General features: G+C 54.9%; 1 protein-coding gene across 7 annotated transcripts in view; it reads left to right on the forward strand.

Moving 5' to 3' along the window:
• The window catches only part of TRAF3 (TNF receptor associated factor 3), a 137045-nt gene extending 130708 nt beyond the window's left edge, over positions 1–6337 (forward strand). For all 7 annotated transcript variants that reach the window (XM_007987922.3, XM_037984568.2, XM_007987919.3 and 4 more), the window contains one exon: positions 141–6337. In XM_007987922.3, the coding sequence (XP_007986113.1) occupies positions 141–712 (572 nt within the window). In that variant the 3' untranslated portion in view covers positions 713–6337. The remainder of the gene's footprint in view (positions 1–140) is intronic.
• Positions 6338–16937: the final 10600 nt, after the last annotated feature.

Genomic DNA, 16937 nt, shown 5'->3' on the forward strand with positions numbered 1-16937 from the left:
CGCACTCCAGCCTGGGCAACAGAGTGAGACTCCGTCTCAAAAAAATGAAATAAAATAAAAAGTGCTGGTGCAGCTTTGCTTTCCTAACCTTTCTGACGTTCACCTGTCTCATTCACCAAATCCCTCCTCACCTGTGGCAGGCCTGCTGGAGTCCCAGCTGAGCCGGCATGACCAGATGCTGAGTGTGCACGACATCCGCCTGGCCGACATGGACCTGCGCTTCCAGGTCCTGGAGACCGCCAGCTACAACGGCGTGCTCATCTGGAAGATTCGTGACTACAAGCGGCGGAAGCAGGAGGCCGTCATGGGGAAGACCCTGTCCCTTTACAGCCAGCCTTTCTACACTGGCTACTTTGGCTATAAGATGTGTGCCAGGGTCTACCTGAACGGGGATGGGATGGGAAAGGGGACGCACCTGTCGCTGTTTTTTGTCATCATGCGTGGAGAATATGATGCCCTGCTTCCATGGCCGTTTAAGCAGAAAGTGACACTCATGCTGATGGATCAGGGGTCCTCTCGGCGCCATTTGGGAGATGCGTTCAAGCCCGACCCCAACAGCAGCAGCTTCAAGAAGCCCACTGGAGAGATGAATATCGCCTCTGGCTGCCCAGTCTTTGTGGCCCAGACTGTTCTAGAAAATGGGACATATATTAAAGATGATACAATTTTTATTAAAGTCATAGTGGATACTTCGGATCTGCCCGATCCCTGATGAGTAGCTGGGGAGGTGGATTTAGCAGAAGGCAACTCCTCTGGGGGATTTGAACCGGTCTGTCTTCACCGAGGTCCTCGCACTCAGAAAAGGACCTTGTGGGACGGAGGAAGCGGCAGAAGGCGGACGCGTGCCGGCGGGAGGAGCCACGCGTGAGCACACGTGACACGTTTTATAATAGACTAGCCACACTTCACTCTGAAGAATTATTTATCCTTCAGCGAGATAAATATTGCTGTCAGAGAAGGTTTTCATTTTCATTTTTAAAGATCTAGTTAATTAAGGTGGAAAACATATATGCTAAACGAAAGAAACATGATTTTTCTTCCTTAAACTTGAACACCAAAAAAAAACACACACACACATGTGGGGATGGCTGGACATGTCAGCATGTTAAGTAAAAGGAGAATTTATGAAATAGTAATGCAATTCTGATATCTTCTTTCTAAAATTCAAGAGTGCAATTTTGTTTCAAATACAGTATATTGTCTATTTTTAAGGCCTCATCTGGTCTCTGTTTTAATAATTTGTTTGTCAGAAGACCCTGAAGTATACCTAGGTCTTTTTTTTGAAAGTCTCTAAATTCAGAATCATTTTTAATTTAAAGTTCTACAAATAATTGTTACTGCAAACATTTTATTTTAAAACGCTGATAGACTGATATTTCTTGGAAGAAAATATAAAATATCAAACACTGGTTATCACTTGTGATAGGAAAGAGAATATTCAACCTGTTGTTATTTCTCGTTAGAAATGTAAACCTTCAATATCTGTCGTAGTTAATGACACGACTTCACAATTCTGAACGGAGCCTCGCTCATGGATGCTGTGCATCATTTTCAGATTTATAATTGTTTTCACCCTAAAATAGGGCATCCGTTGAACTTTGGAGTTCTAAACAAAATCCTGTAGGTGTTTGGATTCTGCCCCATGTGTTCGGATGAGCTCTCTGTTGCTGACAGCACCGGCCTTCGGTCTCCATGTCAGGGGTGGGCGGGTGACTGCTGAGGGAGGCCCGCAGGCGTGTTTCTCCATCCTGTCATCTTGCTGCATGCCGTCAATGGTCTCCGAAAGCAACATTGCGCATAGAGCTGGTGGCATACGGTACATGTGCCTTAGATGTGACATGCTGCTTCTCCACCCTGGGTTTGCGTTGAGCATAATTCTAGAAAGTGCTAGTTTAACCAGACTTTTCTCTCCACCACTAGATCTTTGTCTCTACAAGGGCCCTCAGACACCTCCGCACCTGCTGAGGGGAAGCCAGGCTCCACCGTCGGCTTCTGGAGCCTCTGCTGCTTAATTACCACAGATTCCAAATCTCTAGGCCCCACGAGTGAGCCGCCTGGTCCAAGTACGGCCTGGTCCCACCCTGAGGGAGGCAGGTGTGGAACAGAAGCCGAGCCTCTCCGTGTCCCCACTGGGGCCGTGGGCACCCCCACAGCCCGAAGCAGAACCCTCTGAGCATTCCAGAGACCGCTGCTCGGGGGCCTGCCCAGGCTGACTGATGGGCGCTCCTGACCACCACCCTGGCGGGAAGGGTGGCCACAGGGCCCGTCGTCCCAGCCTGCGCCTGCCCGGACGGCATTTTCTCAACTCACTGTTTACTGTCTCTCAGTGTCCAACTGTGATTAGAAGCCTGGAGCCCGGCCCCTGCACCCCTTTTGCTATGCACCACGCTTCATGGTGCTCTTACCACTGATGGGTGCTACACGCGACGGGTGCTTCTTAGGCAAAACCAATGCGTGCGAACCGCCACACCTGTGCCACTTGCCCACAAGCCGCGCCCACAATTGGCCAGCTGGGCCGTGCACGTCAGACTGCCTGCCTCGGCTCTCCCCGTGGCCGCGCGGGGACAGCTTGGTGGGTGCCCGGTGGCCCACCTGTCTCTGGTGCTGCCATCTGTCCTGGGTGTGCCTTCGCCCCAGTGCCTGCTGGAAGTGCCCTCCGTCGCACCCCTGTGCCCCGAGCTCCCATGAGGGGCCTGCCGCGCCCTTTTGCGGTCGAAGCGCTCCGTTTTTCTTATCTGCCTTTCCTTTCCCCGCTTTCCTGGGATTGCTTTGGGGGAATGAGTATCTTTGGTTCCGCCCCGTGAGGGAGCTCATAAAGCAAGGACTTCCTGCAGGAGCTGCAGAAAACTGTTCCTTGAAGGTGTCCCCCACCTCAGGCCTGTCCCCTACCTGCCCTCAGGTAGTTTTCCTGAGGTCAGGGGTTAACAACAGGGACATCCCTGCAACTTCCCCTTCACAAAATGTACAATATTAGATTAAGGTTATGCAACATCTTGGTCTGGTAAGAACCGTTTCCTCCCCTCTGGGTTGAGGGCCTGCTGTGGCCCCCGGAAGCAGCAGTGCGTGTCGCTGGGACGTCTCCAGTAGCCCTTCCCAGGCAGACGCTCCTGGGGGGACGCCATGGGACCCCACCCAAGGGTCCCACAGACATAACCTGAGTGACGGGGGTCCTTGAGGATGGGATGGCCCATGTCACACGCTTTGTCCTTGTGTTTGGTTGTATTGGGGTCTCTGTTCTGGGTGTGTCTTCCTCTCATATACTCAGCACGGGGGGCAGCAGCCTGGGACGGCGTCCCCTCTCCCAGCGGTGGGCAAGCCTTGTGCTGCTCCACCCTCAACCCCGGGGCACCCTCACTTGGCGCTCGCCGCCTGAGCCAGCCTGCGGCCATGATCTCCCTGTAGCTGAGGCCCAGCGGCCCCTCGGGCAGTGGCCGGCCATCCCCGTGTCACAGGGCCCTGGCAGCAAGCATGACACGGGGGTGCACACTGTGTGCTTGGGGGTGCTGCTTATTTACCAAAAGTGACCAAACTCCCAGCAGGACAGAACTGTTCAGTACTTTACAGAAACCAACTGAGTCCTCTGCACGAATTAGGCTGGTCTGTTTCCCATCACCTTCGTAACAAAACACCGTCCCCTCTCCCCTCGCCTCGAGCAGTTTCTCCAGGACACCGTGGTTCGGGCTGCTCCCTGCTGCCAGGCACGCTGGGTGGCTGGCCTGGGCCCGGCTCACATGAAGGGCACTGGCTCTTGTGACTGCACTGAGCCCCGTGCAAGCTGCAGCCGGGCCTGGAAGCCTGACCGTCTGGTTCTAGGGCTTTTCCAGCAGAGCCTGCAAGAGCTAGAAGTTGGGGTGTGTCTTTGATGATATGGGGGCCAGGCTGGGAGTAGGGCCTTTCCCGCAGGGTTGGGTGGCTCAGTGAGGGTGGAAGTGGGGGCCCATGGGGCCCTGGCTTTGGGACTAGACGTGCCAGCTCCAGCTGGGCTGGAGGGAGCCTGAGTAGGCCCTGACATACACTGGGCTTTTCAACTCGCCGTGCCCTGGTGACACACAGGCGGCCAGGTCAGGGTTTGTGTCAATTCTAGGAGCCGTCAAGCATGAAAGTGGTGCTGTCCCCTGAGCGCAAGCCTCACCAGAGCCCTGGGCGAAGGCGTGGACTTGCAGATGTGTGTTCCCTGTGCAGGCGGGCAGAGGGGGCCCTGGAGACCCAGGTTGCAGCCCCATTCTGTCACCCCTTCCTCCCCAGAGCAGCCTCTGCCGAGGGACGGCACCTGTGTCCCTTCCATGCCACCACAGTCAGTTGAACAAGGAGCCCTTTGCTCAGGCAGCAGCTTCTGCCTCTCCCTCCTTTCCTGTCCCATCCCCCATGCCCTTCTTGGCCTGTGGTGCCCGGGGAGCCATGGTGTGGCGTACTGGGGCTCCTGCTCCTTGGGCCACTTCCTTGGCCCGGGCCCCACAGGCCCACCGCCTGCCAGGGCTCTCACTGCACCGGCTGTGGCAGGAGGCTTCCCCATAACCCCATGTGGCCCAGCTTGGTGAGGATGCAGTTCCAGGCACAGTCCCTGGGACAACCAGCTGCCTCCCAGACCACCTCAGCCTGCTCCAGGGTCCTCAGTCACCCTGGGCCAGGGGCCACATGTCCCATGGATGTCGGCCATGCCAACGTCACATTCCAGCACCCCTTTTGCTTGATGGTGTCTGGTGGTAGTCACCATGGTGGACCCACATCCTTCAGCCAGAGGTGATGTCAGACAAAGGAAGGGTGGTCTGGATGGGTCCTTAAACAACCATTCTGTCCCTAGCGGGGTCATTCCTTGTCAACCCAAGGGAGGGCCAGGGAGTACACTGATCCCAACAGCTGGGCTGACACCTCCTTTCTCCCCTGCACAGGGAGGATTGGCGCGAGGACTGTTACCCTGTGCACAGCTCCAGCAGGGTGGCAGTGCCACTGTCTCCGTGGGCCATTGCAGGGTTGGGCAGGCGCAGACTCCCCTTGCGGGCCCCTTGCTCAATTCGCAGCCCTCCCAGACTCCTCCCTGTACTGGGGGTAATTTGTGTGTCAAAAGGGCTCCAGCAGAACTGTAAAATACTGGTTTTAGAAAATGTAGTGCAGATCTTTACTTAGTAGACTGCAGAAGGAGGGCTAGGGAGAGTGCTGGGAGCCCCTTTGCTTTTGTGTCTGTGATGAATGAGGGTCTGTCACCCAAATCTACTTCTCAGCCCATGACCATTGTTCTGTTTTCCGTTTGCAAATCTCAGTAGCTCTGTTTTCTCCAAAGTAGAATGTCCCCACCGGGGCCCAGGCCAGGCGAGGTCAGTGTGGGCAGGCTACTGGTCATTATTGCTGCCTCGTCCAGGCTGGTGCTGATGGTCACAGGCACAGTGGCATCAGGGAGCCGGGCCAGCAGGCGGCGTGAGGCGGGGCCCGCAGCTCACTGCAAGGGCGTTTTCCACCTGACCCAGGTGTGCCCCACATGCGGTTGCAGGGCAGACATATGAAGCCTCGGCCGCCTCAGGGCTGGCAGGTGTGCGGGTGAGGAGGCCCCGGTGGCCAAGCAGAGCCTGCGTTTCATTTCTCCTGCTGCACTGTGTCTAGTCTGTCTTGTGAGCTCTCACCGTGAAAAGATGCTAGCAGTCCAGGGTCGCTGCACCACTCCTGTAATTAGGTGATGATAGGTTTTGACAACTTAGTCCCCTCAAACAAGTAAGATACCCCTCCAACAGCAAATTCAGTGACTTAATCGGAAAACACACAAGCTGGCATGATGTCCGGTGATTTCTCTAAGAGATGCCTGTGGGAGAAGGTGTGTGAAGTGTGGAGGGCAGTGTAGACGCTGCACAGCATCTGCAGATTTGCAACCCCTTCTCTGCCGGTGCCTCTGTGTTCAGTTCTGTTACCCAAAAACAAAGACCAAAGAAGGCCAGTCTCATTTGACCCTATCTTTTTAATCTGCCTGTTTTAAAAATTGCGTCTGTAGTAGCCGCTTGCTGTGAGGACACATCTCGACAGTCCAAGTGATTCTGTGACCAGTGATTCGGGCCCTGTTTTCCGCTCTTCTAAGAAAAAAACAAAAAGACCGTCAGTGATTGCCCAGCAATAATCATGTTGTTACTGTGAGTTGGCAACATGCCTGACTTTCTGATAGCATTACTGTTTTATATTTTTGTTTATTGTATATTATGTGTGGTTTTATTTGGTATTTATTTGTGTTTTGAGGTCTTGCAATGTTTTTGTGTTTCTGATGCTAATAACTAAAGTTTGTAAGACTGTAGAATGCAAAACTCGGAGATGCTAAACTGTCTTATTAGAGGAAAATAAATCTGATTATGGAGTCTCAGTTTCTGATCACACCGTCTCTTGCAGGCTGGGCCCCAGGTGAGTGGCCCTCCCTCCTGCCGGACCCCGTGGCTGTCCTCTCAGTGGCTGGGCCCAGGGTGGCCACCTGGCTAAGACCTGTGTGGCCAGAGTCCTATGCTTGGGTTACTGCCCTCTGTCACCATCTTGAAATTCTTTGTAATTCTCAGCAAGGGGCCCACTTTGCTTACAGTTTTGCCTGCAGCCTCTGACCTGAAGGGAATCCCGGGGGCCAGGCTCACAAGTCTGTGGCTTGGTCCCGAGCATATGAGGCGGAGCTCTGACCTCCTACTCGGACACGTGCCCGCCATCTGGCATGGTGGAAAGGGCATGCTGGACCCACAGGCCTGGGGTCAGCCTCAGCTCCACCACTTCGTGGGACTTTGAAGCCTTCGAGCCTCAGTTTCCTCCTCTGTACATTGGAAGGACAGCACCTCCTCCCACTGTGAAACAAGATGGTTAATGAGGAGTGACACCAGTGCTGACATGCCGGGTCTGGGCAGTGTCCTTCAGCAGCTGCTCGTGGCAGAGTTAAGGGCTCCTGGGCGCCACTGCCACCGTGGCCTGCCTTCCATTTCTCCAGGGAGTTGTTTGGGTCAGGCCTGGTACAGGAAGCCCTGCATCTCCCTCGAGTTTCCCCAGAATTATCAGATGGGGAGACCCGCTCAGCCCTCCACCACTGTCCTGCTTCTCCCAGGGTCCGCTGCAGCCACCACAGCGCCCTGCTCAGTGCCTCCCCATCCTTCAGGGCACTGCTTGGGGCCACATCCAGAACAGATGCCATTGGCCCCCACGTGTGGCCCACTGAGCAGGAAGGAGTGGTCCTAGGAGCAGCTCCCCAGGGTCCTCCCTCAAGGTCTCAGGGCCTCTCCTGAGGGTCCCTTGCCCGCCCAGCCCCAGTCCTGCCCTCTCTGCAGGCCCACACCACCCCTGCCGCACCCTGGCTGGTGGCAGTAGTGGGGCACTGGAATCCTCCTGGGACTGGCAGCCTCCACCCCACACATGATGGGGAACCTGTGGTACCTTGGATCCCGGGAGCTGCCCCAGGACAGCCTTACCGGTCCTTCCATCTGGGGGTCCCAAATCTTCACACCCATATGGTGGGGGCCTGCGCTCCATCCATCTTCCCTGTGCCCTCAAGCCCAGGGTCCTGCTGCAGCCTTGAGGATACCAGGACACCTATGGAGACCAGGCAGTGTGCAGGTGTCACCGCTGACCGCAAGTGTGAGCTGGGCCAGGGATGGGACGGCTAGGACAGCCAGCACCACATGCCGACGAACGGGGAGTGTCAGCTGGAGGGGGCTGGCTTGAGGATTACAGAAACTGGATCTTTTTTTTTTTCTGTTTTTGAGACAGAGTTTTGCTGTTCTCACCCAGGCTGGAGTGCGATGGCGCAATCTTGACTCACCACAGCCTCTGCCTCCTGGCTTCAAGCGATTCTCCTGCCTCAGACTCCCGAATAGCTGGAATTACAGGCATCTGCCACCACGCCCGGCTGTTTTTGTATTTTTAGTAGAGACGGGGTTTCTACCTGTTGGTCAGGCTGATCTCAAACTTGTGACCTCCGGTGATCGCCTGCCTTGACCTCCCTTTTTTTTTTTTTTTTTTGAGACAGGGTCTCTCTCTGTCACCCAGGCTGGAGTGCAGTGGTGTGATCTCGGCTCACTGCAGCCTCAACCTCTCAGGCTCAAGTGATCCTCCCACCTCAGTCTCCTGAGTAGCTGGGACCACAGGCGCATGCCACCATGCCGGGCTAATTTCTGTATTTTTAGTAGAGACAAGGTTTTGCCATGTTGCCCAGGGTGGTCCTGACCTCCTGAGCTCAGGTGATCCCCCCACCTCGGCCTCTCAAAGTGCTGGGATTACAGGCGTGCGTCACTGCACCCGGCCTGGATTCTTGCACCCTCTGGGAGTCCTACAGGAGAGTAGATGGACGGCAAACCCCAAGACCTGCTGGACTGGCCTGGGCTGAGGGCGCTAGCGGGGACATCTGCAGAGCCGGCCTCAGATCATGCAGCAAGAAACGACCGGGGAGGGGAGTGGGAGCTTCTGAGCTGCTCCCCCCAGGGCATTGGGCAGGGATTCCCTACCTCCAGCCTGACGTCCAGACCTCAAGGGGGATGGAGGGACTGAGTTCAGCCCTCAGGTGCACACCAGGCCATCACCTGGCTCCGTCCTGCTAGGGGCAGCCCAGATCCTGCAGGGAGTTGGGAACCAGGGGTGTCACCGTCTAGGCCTAGGGAAGGAGGAGGTTGTGGCCCTCGCCTGCCTCCCCTCAGCTCAGGGGGCTGCTCTGTTCTGGCCCAGATGAGTGATGCTGGAATGGGAGCGGTGCGGAGCAGGGAGGCACACACTCAGAGCCCTCAGCCACAGCTCCCCCGTGGCCCTGGCTCTGCCGTGCAGCAGCCCCCACACCCGGGAGCCAACCCGGCAACCGAACCAGGGCAGAGTCTGGACTGAAGGTGGACGGTGCGTGGTGGGAGGCTGGTGATCTGGAGTTTCGATAAGGAAAGCAAGGCCTGGGGAGGAGGCCAGGGCTCGGCCGCTGGGCTGGATCAGCACACCCTCCCCACGCTGCCCTGCAGTCCTTTGGGAGACAGCGGCACTCGGACCGGGCCACAAGCCCTGCAGGACACCAGTGGAGCCACGTGGGTGGAAGCCTAGAAATTTGATTCTGAATTGAAGTCCAGGGGGTTTTCAGTTTTCTGAAAATGAGCAGTTGTATAATCTAACCCTAAAATCAACAATTTATTGTTAAAAGACCAGAACCACCAAAGGGCTGTGCAGTAGAGGTGGCCGCGCTGCCTATGCTTTGTTTGTTTGTTTGTTTGTTTGTTTGTTTGTTTATTTATTGACGGAGTCTCGCTCTGTCACCCAGGCTGGAGTGCGGTGGCGTGATCTCGGCTCACTGCAAGCTCCTCCTCCCGGGTTCACACCATTCTCCTGCCTCAGCCTCCCGAGCAGCTGGGACTACAGGCGCCTGCCACCGCGCCCGGCTAATTTTTTGTATTTTTAGTAGAGACGGGGTTTCACCGTGTTAGCTAGGATGGTCTCGATCTCCCGACCTCATGATCCGCCTACCTCGGCCTCCCAAAGTGCTGGGATTACAGGTGTGAGCCACCACGCCCAGCCTGCCTATGCTTTTAATTTTTTAAATTTTCAAGGTCATCCTTAAAGCCTCTGCCTTGACCCTGCAGCCACAGGTCACTTGGCGGTGGGAGACCAGGCCTGGCGTCTGGATCCTCTCAGTGCCGCAGTGCTGCTCGGGGACTCGGTCCTGTGCGGAGTTACTTGATTAGAAGTTAAAGGTGGAGGGGAAAGACGCCTGTGGGGCTGTCCCAACCCGCTTCCTCCACTCAGACCACAGCTTTCAGTGGGCTCAGTCCCCAGGGACCCCCAGGCCCCAGGGTCAGCCTCCCAGGGCAGAGCTCAGAACCCCCTGCCCAGACCCCGGGGAGCCAAAGGGGCCCAGATCTGGGGACACGGCAGAAAGAGGGCTGGCACCTGCTGGGAGGGGTCTAGGAGCCAGGGGTGCAGCTCACACGAGCGCATACCCAGCGCCTCTGCTTCATGTCAAAGAGAGATGATGCTGGTGTCCACCTGAGAGGCCACATGGAGAGCACTCCACATGGACAGGACATTGCCCACAGGAAACACCCCTGCAAGGGACCTTGGACCTTGGGGAGGGTGGCTGTGCCCTCCCTGGCTGGGCCCTGCACCCCAGCCTGCAGCCATTCAGCTCAGAGGACCCCCGCCACCTCCCTGGCCCCTGTGGTACTTGGGGCTCCATGGGTCTCCGACTCCCTGCTGAGGTTCTGAGCCATTTGCAAGCATGTGTCCCCATGTGTGCTTGAGGGCTGGGGGCACCTGTGCATATGGTCAAGGGCCTTCTGTGCACACACGGCACTGCAGTGTGGTCCCAGCCATTCCTCAGCACCCGTGGGCCCAGCTCCATCTCAGGCGGCCTGCTTGGCACAGCTCTCGCTGGTCACCTCGTGCTGGGTGACTGCTCTCCACCAGCCACACTCGGGCTCCACATACCCAGCCTGGGTCACAGCCACTCATGTCCTGGTCCGGCCAACCTTGCGGGAACTCTGCCCAAGGAGGGACAGTAAGGGTTTTTGAGTACCAAGTCAGTGACCTTGACTGCCAGCAGGGGCTCCTCTGGACCCAGAGGCCGGCGAACACCTAACAACCTTCCCCTCCACACAGCGCAGGGGCAGGGGCGGATGAACCCTCCGTGCAGAAGGAGGAGTGGAGGTGGAGGCAGCACAGTGGCTGGCCCCTGATCCGGGTCTTGCAGAGCCCTCCCCACCTGGGGTGGGGTTGAAGCAAGTCACTCAGGGGCAGCTTCCCAGCTGGTACTCCTGAGACCCTCAGCTCCCCAACACCCTGATGTCCTCCTCCTCCCATTGTCCATGGATGGAGAAGGGACCAACGGTGCCTCCGGGGTTGAGCTCTCGTCTCCTGGTGCTCCTGCTCTCCTACCCCCCCACAGGCCAGGCCTGCAGCCTGAAGGGGCACTGGGCCCCTGTGCCCTGTGAGATGGGCACTGCCACCCTCGCTCTGCAGGTGACGAATGGAATGGAGGTGAAGTGAATTGCGCAGCCTCATACAGCATTGGAGTCCTGGACTTGTCTGACCACTGGTAGATGCCACCAGGGGGGCCCCGCCTGTCCCCCACCCCAGCAGACAGGCAGCAGGCCCAGCCCCATCCAAGCTAGGTGGAGACCCCTGCTCCACACCCTCCTGGGCTCCCCTCTGAGTTATATCCAACCCATCCCAGCAACCGCTGCTCTCAGCAAGCCGCCTGGCCTCACCTGCTCTCTCTTCCCTTCTCTCCTGCCTCTTGCCTTCCTTTTTGTGAGACAGATCTCGCTCTCGCCCAGGCTGGAGTGCTGTGGTACAAGCTTGGCTCACTGCAACCTCTGCCTCCTGGGTTCCAACAAATCTCCTGCCTCAGCCTCCCGAGTAGCTGGGATTACAGGCGCCCATCACCAAGCCTGGCTAATTTTTGTGTTTTTAGTAGAGACAGGGTTTCACCATGTTGGTCAGGCTGATCTCAAACTCCTGACCTCAGGTGATCTGCCTGCCTTGGCCTCCTAAAGTGCTGGGATTACAGGTGTGAGCCACTATGCCCAGCCGCCTTCCTTTAAAAAAAAAAAAAAAAAATACATGAGATCTTACTGTGTTGCCCAGGCTGGGGTAATCGCAGTTCACTGCAGCTTCAACCTCCTGCGCTCAAGCAATCCTCCTGCCTCAGCCTCTGGGGCGCCGGGACCACAGACGCCAGCGACTGCAGTGGGTTTTCTTGGCTCCCTCAAAGCCTCCCTCATGTTCCTGTCTCAAGGCCTTGGTGGGCTCTTTCCCTGTCTTGCTGATGTCCCAGACCCACCTCACCTTTTCCCTGGCCCTGCCACGTGCGGGAGGCAGGGTTGTCACTCTTGCTGCCCCCACACCTCAGGAGAGGCTGTGAGCCAGGGTGGCCAATCAGAGCACAGCAACCTCAGGCTACAGTAATTGGTGTAGAGTTGGAGACAGGAACCAATCAGACCTCACTGGGACCCTACTGCCATGGCCTGGTCAAGGAGGTGGTGAGTCTCACTCTCCCAAGACACCTTCCTTGCCATGTGGAGAAGGCTGTGCACACAGGGAAACCAACACAGGAGGGCCGCCAGCCATAACGGAGACAGACACAGGGACCAAGTGACTGAGACAGCCTCTAGATGCAGCCTTAGCTGAAGCAGTTGGGCCGTGAGAGGTTCTGTTCATTGGAGAAAACTCTGGGGCTTTGCATTTCTCCGACTCCCTGCTGAGGTTCTGAGCCGTTTGCAAGCGTGTGCCCTGTGCGTGCCTGAGGGCCAGGGGCACCTGTGCGTATGCTCAAGGGCTTTCTGGGCACACATGGCACCTGCATTGTGGTCTCAGACATTCCTCAACTCACATCTTTGCACGTGAGTAGTTCCGGTACCGTTTGTCTGCCCAGTGCTCTGGTGCCTATCTGCTGTCTCGTGTGAACTTGCTGGGCCACCCTCTGACTGCTGGACCCACCTCCAGCTGCTACTTAGGGCAAGAGAGATGGATCCCAGTATCCCACCCAGCCAGCCCCAGCCCGCTCTGGTCTGCCACCTTCAATTCAACCTCTTCACTGTGGCTGCAGCTAGGATCTCATCCTTCCTGTCTCATTTTAATGCCACCTCCTTCAGGAAGCCTCCCCTGACTAGGAAGCCAAGTGGCCTCACTACCGTCTCCACACAGCACAATCTAGGAATGGCCCGCCCAGGTGGGGCAGCATTGGTCAAAGATGCTCCATTGCTGCTCCAAGTCCTGGCCATCCAGACCTCTGCACTCCCCTGAGGCCCCACTGTGAGGAGAAGTAGCCCCAGCCTCTGGGCCCTTTCAGGCTTGACTGTGGCCCTGAGCCCCAGGGGTGAAGTTTGCTGAGCCTCACCTGGCTCTCTGCATTTATGATGGAGGTGGGGATGGGGGGCAGAGCCAGACACTCAGAGGTGAAGCCCAACGCAACCCAATCAATCAAACTGCCTCCTTCCCACTGAGAAGCAAGACAAGGGGCAAAACAGATGTGACCCCAAAATATCCTGTTTGTTCCTGATTGAGGACCTGAGAGTCCAGCAAGGGGCCAGCCAAACTCCAGGACCGTGAGGACCTACCCTCCCCCTCCTAGGCTGGGCCAGCACCACAGAGCCACTGAGCGCAGGGGCCTCTGCTCGAGGCGATCCCTACAGGGTAAGGGGCAACGTTGGTGGTATCAGAGATGTTGAGGCAAGGCGCCCACCTGGGACACAAAAGGAAGCAGAGCTCCCCCCAGTGGCAGCTCCTTCCTCCCCGGATGTAGCATATCACTCATGAAAGAAGCAAATACCAGGCCAAGCAAAGGGGTGCTCATGGCAGGGTCTGCAGGTGAAGGGTGGGGGTGCAGGAAACAGCAGGATGGCCTGGAGGGTGGAAGGTCCCAGAAGTCTCCAAGACTGAGTAGTTTCCCTTTCACCCTCAGTCCTCTGCCTACACACCCACCTCCACCATCCACCCTTCCTGCACCCTTCCCTAGTCACTCATCAACCATCCTGCCATTGGAACCCAGTGTAACCATCCACCATTCTCCCCTTCCATCAGCCACAACCAGTGTCTCCCCAATCCACAAGGCACACCATCCATCTCTCCACCAGTAATCCCCTAATGACCAATTCACCACCCTCCCAGAAACCCATCTCCCCACCATCAAATCATCCAAACATCATGCACAATCTATTTGCTGTTCATCTTTCTACCTCTCTGCCTCCCATCACCCACAAATCCATCCTTCATTCACTCACCACCCAACCATTCCAACGTGTATGATGCAGATCCAAGCATCCACTGCAGACCCATTCCCCCAACCCCCTATCAATCATGTATCCATCACCTAGCCCACATTCATTCACAATTCATCCACCATGCTCTGTCCACCCACCCATTTATTTATATCCAGTAACTCCTGTACTCTCATCCACCTACCTACTATCTCTCTACCTAGTATCCATTCACACGTCATCTAAAATTCATTCCTCATTATTCATCCACCATCAATCCATCCCTCCATTTGGTCTTGTCCAACATCCATCTACAACCGTTCACCATCCAAAATCCACAACTTTCTCTCACCCACCATCCATTGCAGCAAACTATCCATATGTACACATCCATTCAACAGCTAAAATTTCTGTTTCACCCATCAACCATCCACTATGCAACCATGATTCATTTTGCCACCATCTGCCCTTTCCCCCATTCTCCTTTATTCAACTCCCATCCATCAACCATTCTTCCACAATCACTCTTCTATCCATCTATCCACCAATAAAATTCACCGTCTGCGAGCTGCCATCCATACACTTACCCATTCACCATTCACAATCAACGATCTTTTTTTTTTTTTTTTTTTTGGACAGAGTCTCACTCTGTCGCCCAGGCTGGAGTGGAGAGGCACAATCTCAGCTCACTGCAACCTCTGCCTCTCGGGTTGAAGCAATTCGGCCCCAGCCTCCTGAGTAGTTGGGATTACAAGCGTGCACCATCACATTCGGCTAATTTTTGTATTTTTAGTAGAGACAGGGTTTCACCATGTTGTCCATGCTGGTCTTGAACTCCTGACTTCAAGTGATCCTCCATCCTCAGCCTCCTAAAGTGCTGGGGTTATAGGAATGAGCCACTGCGCCCGGCCAACTATCTACTTTCATCTACCATCCATCATCTGTCTATTGATCAACTGTCCTTCTACAAAATACTATCCTCTGTCAATCCACCACCCATCATCCACCATTCTTAACGCACCACCCATCTATCCGCCATTCACCATCCACCATTACCTTCCATCTATCTACCATCCATCATCCAACATCCTTCTATCCACCAATCTACCCACTTATCCATCCATCATTCACCCATCCTCCATCCATCCATTCACCTATCCATCATCCACTCATTCACCACCCATCCATCTACCACTCACTCATTCACCATTCATTTACCCACGATCCATTCATGCATACGTCCACCATCCATCTATCCACCATTCATCCATCCACCACCCACTCCCACTATCCATCCATCCACCATCTATCCATCCACACATTCACCATCCACCCATCCACCACCTACCATCCATCCATTCATCCACCAGCCATCCACACATTCACCATTCACTCATCCACCATCCTTTCTCCACCATCCATCTATCCATCCATCCATCTACCCATCCACATATCCACCATCCATTCATCCATCATCCACAATTCACTCATCCACCGTTCATTCATCCATCCACCCATCCATTCACACATCCACCATCCACCATCCATTCATCCACCATCCACCCATCATTCACTCACCCACCATCCACCATCCATCCATCCTCCCATCCATATGTCCATTCACCCATTCACCATCCACTCATCCACCATCCACCATTCATCTATCATCTCTCATCCACTATCTACCATGCACCATCCATCCATCCACCATCCACTTACCCATAATCTGCCATCCACCATTAGCCATTCAGCCATCCATTCATCCACCATCCATCCATCACCATTCATATCCACCATCCGCCATCCACCTATTCACCATCCACCATTCACTCATTCACCATCCATCCTTCCTTCCATCCACCCACCATCCACCATCTATCATCTACTATCTACCATCTGCCACCCATCCATCCACTCAATATTCACCATCTCCATTAACTTGTTCACTATCCACCACCCACCAACCACCATCCACCTACCATCCATCATCCACCATTTATCCATTATCTACTTATCTACCATCCATTACCCCTCCATTTACCATCCCATCCACCATCCGCTATCCACCCATTATCCACTATCCACTATCTATTCACTATCCACCATCCATCCATCCATCTCCATCCACAATTCACCATTTATGCAACCATCATCCACCATCTATCCATCTACCATCTACCTATTCACCATCCACCATCCATCCATTCAGCATTCATCACTCACCAAAACATCCACCATTTAATACCCACTCTTTTTTTTTTGGAAATGGGGTTTCACTCTTGTTGCCCAGGCTTGAGTGCAATGGCGTGATCTCTGCTCACCACAACCTCCGCCTTCCGGGTTCAAGTGATTCTCCTGCCTTAGCCTTCGGAGTAGTGGGGATTACAGACATGTGCCACCATGTCCAGCTAATTTTGTATTTTTAGTAGAGATAGGGTTTCTCCATGTTAGTCAGGCTGGTCTCGAACTCCCGACCTCAGGTGATCTGCCTGCCTTGGCCTCCCAAAGTGTTGGGGTTACAGGCATGAGCCACCACACCCGGCCAATACCTATTCTTTATGATCTACCTGCCGGCCATGTATCCACTTATGCCATTCTCCATCCACCATTCCCTGATTACCATCCATTCATTTTTTTCTTTTCTTTCTTTCTTTCTTTTTTTTTTGTTTGAGATGGAGTCTCACTCTGTGGTCCAGGCTGGAGTGCAGTGGCATGATCTCAGCTCACTGCAAGCTCCTCCTCCCAGATTCACGCCATTCTCCTGCCTCAGCCTCCCGAGTAGCTGGGACTATAGGCACCTGCTACCACGCCCAGCTAAATTTTTGTATTTTTTTTTTTAGTAGCGATGGGGTTTCACCGTGTTAGCCAGGATGGTCTTGATCTCCTGACCTTGTGATCTGCCCGCCTCAACCTCCCAAAGTGCTGGGATTACAGGCGTGAGCCACTGCACCTGGCCATTCATTCATTTTTCACTCACCATCCTCATCCATCCATTCATCACCCATCCACCCTCTATCACTCATCATCCACCCCGTCAACCATTCACCATCCACCTGCCATCCATCCATATGCTCTACACCATGCACCATCAATGCTGCTGTCCATCAGCTGTCCCCTGCTCACCATCCATTACTCTCCACCACCATCCACAATCCACTCTCATATACCATCCACATACCATGTTCCATCCAGTATCTTCCGTCTGTCATCCAACCACCATCTGCAACCCATGGGACGGGGGCACTACGTGAAGTGGACACCCAGTCACAATGG

Source organism: Chlorocebus sabaeus, chromosome 24, assembly GCF_047675955.1.
Source record: "Chlorocebus sabaeus isolate Y175 chromosome 24, mChlSab1.0.hap1, whole genome shotgun sequence".
Classification (NCBI taxonomy): Eukaryota; Metazoa; Chordata; class Mammalia; order Primates; family Cercopithecidae; genus Chlorocebus; species Chlorocebus sabaeus.